Raw genomic sequence first — 10,194 nt, forward strand, 5'->3', positions numbered from 1 at the left:
GACATTCGGAGAAGAATCTTTACCTGAAATTCTAACCTCTTTTGTTCTATATGATTTGATGAACCAAAAGGATGGAGATTTGGAGTGAAAAAATGGATTGAGAATGAAGGATTTTTAAGGTGAAGGGTTTGAATGAAAACCAACTATGTCAAAAATGACTGTGTGATCATGCAGTTAGTTCTTTTATTAGATATTTTCGAAAATGTATCTCCGAAAATATCTAACATGCAGATGTGATGTAAATTTCAAAATACCACCCATAATTTCGGTGATGCATCTCCTGAATATCTACTGAATTGTTAAATAATTAAAGTCTTTCTTACATCTCTGGAATAAAAATTATCTAACATATATAACGCCTCTTAGAATGACCTTACTTGAGTGTGTAAAAAATGCGTCTGGAGATGGATCTCTGAAAACGAGGGACATTTGTTGAAATTCACGTGGTGTAATAGAAAGTTCAAGGAGGTTTAAGAAATTCTCTTCTATAAAATCTATATAGGCCCAGTTCAAATCAAAGGCCCAATTCGAAGTTAACGTTAGTCTCAAACGCACAGCAGCAGCTTAAGAAAGCGAAGATTTCTCAAAAAAATAAAAACAGAAAAATAAAAACAATCAAAGAAACCTGAAGCGAACAAGTGAAGCAACAGAGAGTGGACACCGCCTTTGGGAATGGCCGGTAAAAGTGGAACTCCGGCGACCTACTCACCGTCTCCGACAACCGGTAAAAAGAAATCAACACTTTTCAAGGAAGATTGGATCCGACCCGATGGCCGTGGTTTCCACCAGTGTAGACCCGCATGTAAGCCTCGTCAATCTTTCAAACTCAATAGTATCGTTGTTTCTTTCATTTCAGTGAAAATTGGCACATTCACAATTCTATTGTTTATTTTGTTATTACTCTTTTGTATGATGTTTTTTTTATGTATGATAAAAGTTTAGGTTTATGATTTTTGTAACATGCAGTTTTCAGGACTGGTGCTGTGAATGCTGCATCAGGATCTGCATATGCCGAGTTTGGAAACACCAAAGTCATTGTTTCTGTGTGAGTGTTTTCTTTTATCTATCTCACAATAAATGTGTCACTTCATGCTTCAATCAACATAATGGTATTTGAGGTGTGTTTCTTCAGTTTTTGTTTGTTATGCTCTGCCTGCTTTTTTTTTAAAACTATAGATTTGGGCCAAGAGAGAGCAAGAAAGCAATGTTGTATAGTGATTCGGGGCGTCTGAATTGCAATGTCAGCTATACGACATTTTCAACTCCAGTTCGTGGACAGGTATATAAAATGTTGTAATTTTTGATTTCTTCAACTCTTTCCCAAATCATGATTATTTTGAGTAGCATTTAATATCTTATATCTCACAAGTTAGGGTTCAGACCACAAAGAATACAGTTCCATGCTTCATAAAGCTTTGGAGGGTGCCATAATATTGGAAAGTTTCCCCAAGACCACTGTGGATGTTTTTGCATTGGTGCTGGAATCTAGTGGCAGTAAGCTTACAATTTTATGTTTGATTTTTTATTTAATTTATAGGCATGTTGTTTTTTATGGCTTGGTTAGAAATTATAGGGATCATAAAATGTGATTGTTAAGAGTCCCACATCGGATAATATATGGCCTGAACATGTGTTTATAAGTGGGGGCAGTCCTCACTCTACGAACCGATTTTGTAGGGTTGAGTTAGGCCCAATCACATTTCTTAAAAGTGATGAATATCAATTACCATAACACAATAGAGATGGTAGTTTAAGTTTTGTTTTTATTGTAGTTTACCTTGTGGTCATCTAGTGATTGATATGCTTCAACTGTGTTTGTTCCCTTCCTTAATGTGAGATATTTCACTTCAAAACTTTTTAATCTAGTTAATTAGTCACGGGGTCTGTTTGCAACCTAAGCTACATGTTATGTGTTGAAATTCCGGTACGGTGGCGCGGGGGTGAACCTGTAAGGTTAACACTCCAACGTTCAAGTCAGTGAGAGAATGAAAAGTGATGTGAGAATGAAGATGGATTTGAATACCTAAAATGACACACTTTCTCTCTTATATAGTGTGAATGGTTTTAACGGTCTGCGAGAGGTGTGGCGTGCTATGCAGATAGCTGTTCGATTGATTTGGACGGTGGGTGATGTGTATCTAGAGGGAGGAATTGCCTATCTCTGGTGAGAGTGAGGATCCACCTGTTCCGCACGCTGCTTCATTTGATGTTCGCTCTTGGGCCTCTCACCATGGGCCTTGGAACGGCCCAGAACACTACATATATGTGTAGTCACTTAGAATGAAGGGGTTTGAATCTAACTGGTAGCATTAGTGAAGGTTGTTCCTAGACTTGTTTTGGGTACAGCTTGTGGGAGACAATAAAAAGTAGTTTCTTTTGGTTGAAGTATTACTCTTACTATTATAGGCATTTGAAAACCAGGTCTTCTGTTTTGTGAGAATTAATTATATATGCTTACCGTCAACTACTGCAGCAATTAGTGTATTCCAAGTTGTTAGGAAATCTGAAAGTAATGGGAAGAGGTATAAAAACTGACTTTGTTAAATACAGTGTTATCGAATGTCCTCCACGGCGGCGGTATGGTGGATATACATGACGAGTTTTGAGCTCGCCTAAATTGTATATATTGACCGATATTGCAGGTTTTTCTGCCATAATCCGCTATAACGGCGCCACAAAGTGGCCGATATGGCGGGATTTTGGCTCTCCGCCATCCGCCATCCGCCATCGACAACACTAAGTCTCTTGTATAGAATATGTGACAGTTATAGCTGTTTTAGGAAATCTAGGGATAGGAAAATTAGGGATTTGATGCATTAAGCCTCTTGTAGAGAGTGTGTGGTAGTTATAGTTTGCTTTTAGTTAGTCCTTTCTGCCTTTCTGTTGAAGGACATTGATAAATAGACTTCCAGCTTTTGTGTAAGGTAGCTTGTCAATTTCTTAGATTGTTTGACTGAATTTCTAGTGTGAGAGGAGTAGCTATGAACTCATTTTTTTTTGTTGTCCCTAAAATTTAGGGGTGAATAACCCACTTTCTGCCTACTGCTGTTCCAAGAATCTTAACACAAGAGTTCTTTGCAAGATACTGCCAAGTACATAAGGGAAATATTATTCATGATAATAGCTGTTGTACACATAAATAAGATTCATATATTATTTTGTAAACTTAATAGACATCTTTACCATTTACATTAAGGTAGGGATATGATCTTGTGTGGTAATCCAGTTTTTAGTGAACTTGTCTGAGATGCATCATGCTTAAATATTTCTTCTGATTTTAACACATTTTAAAAAACTTATATGTACAACAGTGAATGATCCTATTTAATATTATTGAAGGTCAGAGCTGCAATTTAATAGAAGTCATTAAGCAAAATCTGTTCTATTTGATTTTCTGTGAAGTTTCTAGCAGCAATAATATTTTTAAACGGGTCAGTGTACTGCTATACCGCTATTACATATCACAGGATTTGGAGCAACCCCAATGAAAGATGATAGGCTGTTGTGTTTTGCTACCCCTGCATGAACCCGTCTTTTAGCATACCGGTGATAGCGGTTATGGCTTACATAGCGGTATATTGTTTTTATCCTTTTTTACCTAAACACAACAGCAATCGAGCTTTATTCTATTAAGTAATTAATAATAAGTAGTAACATTAAAAATATCATGTGAGCTCAGTGTTGTTAAAAAACCCGTAGAGCGCTGCTATACCAATATTTTGTATTGGAACTTAGATAAAGACACAAGTCACCGTTCTTTTTCACCCCATTCCTTCATCTCCTTCCTGCAACTTATGCAACTATGCATCATGCTTTATTAGTTGTTTGAAATATTGTTTTATGTCAGTTACTTTTTTAATTTATGTTCTTGCAGCTTTTATTTGCGTGCAACATGCTTTATTTTATTTACATTTATTTATATTTCAACTGCGCCACGACTTCCACTCTTTACTCGCTACCTTATCCACTATTTCTCATATCGGATACTTGACAATCAACTATTAACAACCGTTAAGAAATGTGGTTTGGCCTAACTCAATCCTATAAAACCGATTTGGAAGGTGAGGATGGCCCAGAATTATAAGCAAGTGTTCAGCCCATATGTTGTCTGATATGGGACTCTTAACAACAACACTATGTGAGCTGCCCATGACATAATTAAAAAATAAATGAAGTAATGCTGAGTTGGTGATAAGATGGGGTCTTATATAACCCCTAAACCCGACAACTTAGGTAAACTCTCATCTAGTCCCCCTTCACTTACCACCATCCCTAATTTGATTTCTCTATTCTCATTTCATTTCTGTTTTTTTCTTTTGTTTTCTTTCATCTATTCCTCTGTTTTTTCCCCAAATTTTTTCCTTGCTATCATATTTCCATGTTTAATTTGATTTCTCTTTATGTAGGTTTTATTTGTGTGTAACATGCTTTATTTTATATATAATTATTTATTTCAACTGCTTTACGACTTTGGCTCTTTTCCTGCTAAGCTATCTGCTATTTCTTATATCGGATTTTCCGCGATCCGCTATTAATAACACTGAAACTGATTGCAGGTGATCTTCCGGTTGTCATATCAGTTGCTAGTCTTGCCTTGGCAGATGCTGGAATACTGATGTATGACCTTGTGGCCTCAGTTTCTGTGGTATGAATTTTACTAGGATTTGAATTCTGTTAAGTATATGCTTGTTTGTAGGGTGTTTGAGCTGCTTCCCATTTTTAAACTTTTTCATGAAATATCTGATTACTATAATATTATTTTCAAATTTATGCTTCGAATTTACTGTAAAATCATCACGAGGAGGAGCAATGAGCCTTTACTTGTTATGACCATGCCATGAACTATTCTTGTGGTATGCTTACTTTGCTGATGATTCTAATTTAGTTCATTTTTATCATATAAAATGAATATATTTTTTTCCAGTCATGTATCGGTAAGAGCCTTGTCATTGATCCTATTTCGGAGGAGGAAAACTGCCAAGACGGAAGCTTATTGATTACTTGCATGCCTTCTCGCTATGAAATCACCCAACTGACAGTTACTGGGGAATGGTCCACCCCAAAGATTAATGAGGTCTGCCTGCTCAAAATCTTTTAATATTTTTGATTTTTGGTAATGCCTATTTCGAAGTTGTGAATTTAATCAGGGTACAATCTCACTTTACTGAGTGAAAAATTTAGTGGATCATACAGCGATTTTTGCTGGTTGCATTGCTATTTTACTCAGAAATTTCTTTTCAATTCTATTAGCCCGCAATATAACATCAATCGAGTTAATACGACAAATAGAGATGGAGCAAGCTGTCCTTAACATTTGGTTTCCTTCTTGCAGGGGATGCAGTTGTGCTTGGATGCTTGTGCAAAGCTTGCAAAGATTATGAGGTCATGTTTGAAAGAATCCGCGTCTGATGCACAGGATGAAAGCTCTTAACAACACAGATCACAAGATGTGCTCTTAAATTGCTTTGTTTCTTTTTTTTTTCTCCTCTACCTCAAAATTGGGAGAGAATTTTTTGATGGGAGGTAGGTAGGGAAAGATGCCTTTTATGTCCGGCAAATTTTGGCTAATGAGTTTGTCAAAAGATAATGTAAAAATTAATTATTCCTTATCTACTGAGTTTGCAAATGCATGCCATTCTGTGCACATGACATTTGGATAAGCAAAAAGTTTAGGCTACACATATATCTATAAAACATGAATTTTGCATTTGCTTAGTTAATATGCTTTGCATAACCGTAGGAATTTGTTACAAAACTGAATGGCTAAATCGGTTTCTACAATTTCTTAAAGACGTGTTTTAAACTTGTGTTGGATGAGAGTTATTTTAGGCTATTTAGCTCATTTAATATCGAATAAATTCTTTGAGATAGAAACAATGAGTGCCCCCACCAAACTCTTCACCAAACTCTTCTGTGAAGTTATGAGATTAAAGAAAATGTCAGATAAATGGAGAAGCACTTTAGTCTTAGTTTATAAGAATAAGTATATAAAATTGAGTAAATTATAGATGGGTTAAATTTATGAGTCATCTATGAAATTATTAAAAATAATGATGAAAGGGAGATTATCAAAAAAATATGAAAAATAATGATGAAAGGGAGATTAAAAAAAAAGCACTAAGTTATTGAGAGTTAATTATGGAAACGATCTAATACTATGAAGTGTGATGGAGTAATATAAAAAAGGACTAACAAAATTTTCATTACAATTAAAGAAGAAGTGTGATGGAGTAATATAAAAAAGGACTAACAAAATTTTCATTACAATTAGAGAAGACCCGTAATATAGTGTCTAAAGAGATTTTGTAAAAAACCTTAGACAATAGTTAATCTATCTACTACTATGAAATGGGATGGAGCAATATAAAAAAGGACTAACAAAATTTTCATTAAAATTGGAGAAGACACATGATATAATGTCTAATGTCTAAAGAGATTTTGTAGAAAATCGTTAATATATATATATATATATATTATAGATATATATATATATATATATATATATATATATATATATATATATATATATATATATATATATATATATATATATATATATATATATATATATATATATATATATCTTATATAATATATTATATATATATATATATATATATATATATATATATATATATATATATATATCACAAACTAAAATCAATCACTCTCAATTTTTTTTCTCATCACCAACTCAAAATCAATCAATGAAATTCAAGGGGACTTCAATCAACATCAGAAAAACATCATCCAACCTTGAAGGAAAGTTGAAATTCGTATTTTCTTTGAGTTTTTGACAAATTTTTGAATTTTTGTGTTAATGAGTAGAAATTGATGATTAAGGTTAGAAATGAGTAGAAATTGCATGTATGATAGTTTAGACACAGTGTATTACACGTTTGTTGGTTGAAATGGATGATCAAAGCATTTTTTTTTGTGATTTCATGTGTACATTGGTGCCATTGACGCAGTCTGAGTTGTAGAAAATTACGGAGATGTATCTCCTCAATTTTTCGACGTTTTAGTTTCCCAGATTCTGGAGATGCATCTCCGAAATTTTTAGTATTTTTTTCTTGCTTGTGGTGTTGTTTACCTGCATCAATTGTCTGCTTTACTTTAACTTACATGCATAATGGCTGATAGACACGATAGACTGAGGCACATGAGGGTTGGACAACACGCATCAGTGCGACAAGATAAAAGTCAGCAGGTTTCAGAGGCTCCTGGTACCTCTGGTCATGTAGAGCCATTTATTTCTAGGACTCGTGCTTCTCCTCATGCTACTCCATCTTCTTCCTATAATACGAGATTCACCTACTGACACATCACTCCCTCCATCCTTCTGCAGATGCCAGGTTTCCCCTATTCAGGCACCTGGGTCTGTGTCACCTCCTCCTGTTGATGTTGCTGATCCAGTGCCACCTCCAGAGGATAATATTGCTACGAATGCCGAGCTAGAGGCATTTGGAGGAGGTCCTGTAGATTTGTCATTACTGTCTATGTACCCAGACCATACTTCCAAACATATATGAGACGGAAAGGTAACATTAGTTAGATTCATACTTTTTTATTCATGTTAATTTTAATTGACAAATGTCTGACATTGATTTTTATTTTTTACAATAGCTTAATCCCCATAAGTTTATTAACCACAGGTGAAAGATTACTGGCTTGCCTCAGCTGAACGAGGATTGATTTCAGGGGGTTTTATCCTTATCTGGCTTGAAGGACTTGTGCATGACCGATTATACTACGGTCAATTACGGGATGCTTAATGCATTTGTGGAGAGATGGCACTCGGAACCCTCGTTATTTCATCTCCCGCTTGGTGAGATGTCTATCGCACTTGACGATGTCTCGTGTTTGTTACATCTTCCGATCAGGGGGAGACTCCTAGATCATTGGAGGATTATCAAAGACGAAGAACTCGAGATGATGATAGACTATTGAGGGGTGACCCAGGGGAGGCGAATAAGGAGTTGGATAGGACTGGGGGAGCTCATGCTAGATTTGAATACTTGAAAAGGTATATACATATGAGCTATAGATAGCACATCAGGCCACAGGTGATGACCAACAGGTGGCGCTCCACAGAGAGTATGCTATGAGAACATACTTGCTATATTTGGTTGACACTATGATTTTTATGGACAAGAATGCCACTTATACATATGTCGTCTACCTACGATACTACCTAGATTTCAAGCGGATCCATGAGTACAATTGGGGCCCCACTTATTTGGTCTACCTGTACTCGAAGTTGAGAGATTGTTGTATATGGAAGAGGAAGCATGTCACAGGCATCATCACACTACTGCCGGTAATAATTATTGATCTTTTAATGTTTCTTTGTCATTTTTATTTCATCTTTGCAAAGCCATTACTGATAATTTGTGTGTTCCGAACTTTTAATTTCAGGCTTGGATTCTCCATCACTTCCCGCGCATCTTTGGTGTGACGAGTGTTGACACTTACACTGAGGATATGCCGCGTTCTACTATCTTTTCCCCGCTCAGAGGCAACCAGGCGAATAAGCCTTTCAGATTGTATCTTGACCGTTTGGTTTCCGAGGACATGCACTTCAACAGCTATGTCGATCACCGTCAGACACAACCATTTGACGAAATAATACTATACTCCGGATGGTTGGCTTGCAGATCACATCTCACTGCTCCTCATCTTCCCGAGCGTGTCATGCGACAGTTTTACTACACTTAGACCATTCTCAGACTCACTGTTGTCTCTTCTCCTCCTTCTTTGACATATAGACAACTATATGACATGTTTGATGATTATGAGAGTCATCTGGTACCGGAGGAGACACGAAGTATCATAGCCGTGAATGACTGGAGCTACGTTGAAGGGTATATCAGATGGTTCTTCAGGGTGTCACATCCATACATGGTGCATGCTGCTCCAAGAGACCCACCTAGATCAGCTCATCAAGAGATACTGGAGGAGAAGCAAACACAATTAAATCATGCTAAGATGTCTTGCGTAGATGCCGTCATATTGTGGAGATTGCACAGACAGACATTGACAGATGTATCTTCTCTAATGAGTATGATGTGAGGCAGGTCCTAGATGCCATCACGACGGAGACACATGGGGGATTGATGTACCAGAGACAATGCCAAAGGAGGGGGGATTAATGGCTGAGCAGGCAAAGCTGACAGAGGAGGCAAATGAGATGTAGTTAGACATACACAATAATACCTTAGTATATAGTAGTATTAGTACTATAAATTATATTTTATTTTGACATCATGCTACTTTATCGTTGTTCTCGACTTTTTTTATATTTATTGGTCTTTTATTTATATATGACATTTTTGGACCATCTAGACTTATGTACGCCATTTTTTGCATATTGCTTGTATGGTTTAAATCTTCATCTGAGAAAACATAAACAAAACATAGCATGAACAATTTTGTTATGATAAGTTACATAAATGTATCTCCTTAACATAAACGGAGATGCATCTCTGGAATATTTTAAATTGTAAAATGACTTTTGAGTGTGATCCATGGTATACGTTTTAAATTGTAGAAAAAAATAACGAAAGCTAACACTCTTATTCACAAAACTAATTAAATGGTTCCCATTGAGTACAACAAATGTGAGGGGTGCTAATACCTTCTCATCGCATAATCGACTCCTAAACCCGAATTTGGTTGCAACAACCATTTTCTTTTTCTTTAAGGGTTTTATTGAATTTTCCCTTTCCTTTTGGAATAAATAAACTTCGGTGGTGACCCTATTATTATTTCGAGCGTGCGAACGATCAAATATTTTTTAGGTCGCGATAGTTGACAACTTTGTTGGGGACTGTCTAGAGAGTCAAACCTAGTTTAGTTTGATTTGCGAAGAATGTTATCTTTGTTTGTTTTCTTCTTGTCTTCTTTTGTTTTCTTATTATCTCATATGATTATTATTATTTTTTATCTGTGGGATTGAGAATTGCACTTTGAGTAAAGCTCTATACCTGAGCTTTGAAAAAAAAGAGAAAAAACATAAGTTAGGATGGAAGTTGCGTAGTGTTATCCCCCGAGGTGCACACCTCGAATGAATAACATGAATACTCCTCATAGAGTATACCTTTTCGCGAATCTCATCATAAAATGGCTACCCCATTGCATGACACATATCCAACTAAGGTCCATGACTCTAGAGACCCTTTAGAACTAGTTTGA

The 10,194-nt window shown here is 35.9% G+C and overlaps 1 protein-coding gene across 1 annotated transcript; it reads left to right on the forward strand.

Moving 5' to 3' along the window:
* The first annotated feature begins 574 nt into the window (after positions 1-574).
* Positions 575-5,677, forward strand: LOC127103268 (exosome complex component RRP41-like). The gene is made up of 7 exons (XM_051040535.1): positions 575-802; positions 967-1,045; positions 1,177-1,279; positions 1,374-1,494; positions 4,557-4,645; positions 4,925-5,074; positions 5,333-5,677. The coding sequence occupies exons 1-7, from the start codon at positions 673-675 to the stop codon at positions 5,429-5,431; spliced, it is 771 nt and encodes a 256-aa protein (XP_050896492.1). The 5' UTR covers positions 575-672; the 3' UTR covers positions 5,432-5,677.
* Positions 5,678-10,194: the final 4,517 nt, after the last annotated feature.

The sequence above is a fragment of the Lathyrus oleraceus genome, chromosome 7, assembly GCF_024323335.1.
Source record: "Lathyrus oleraceus cultivar Zhongwan6 chromosome 7, CAAS_Psat_ZW6_1.0, whole genome shotgun sequence".
NCBI lineage: Eukaryota > Viridiplantae > Streptophyta > Magnoliopsida > Fabales > Fabaceae > Lathyrus > Lathyrus oleraceus.

What these genes read in the sequence shown, in the direction of transcription:
- LOC127103268 (XM_051040535.1), top strand. Translation starts at nt 673, where the DNA reads ATGGCCGGTAAAAGTGGAACTCCGGCGACCTACTCACCGTCTCCGACA. An exon ending in ACCAAAGTCATTGTTTCTGT is followed by an intron (nt 1,046 to 1,176) that starts GTGAGTGTTTTC and finishes TTAAAACTATAG; the next exon opens with ATTTGGGCCAAGAGAGAGCA. An exon ending in GGTGCTGGAATCTAGTGGCA is followed by an intron (nt 1,495 to 4,556) that starts GTAAGCTTACAA and finishes AACTGATTGCAG; the next exon opens with GTGATCTTCCGGTTGTCATA.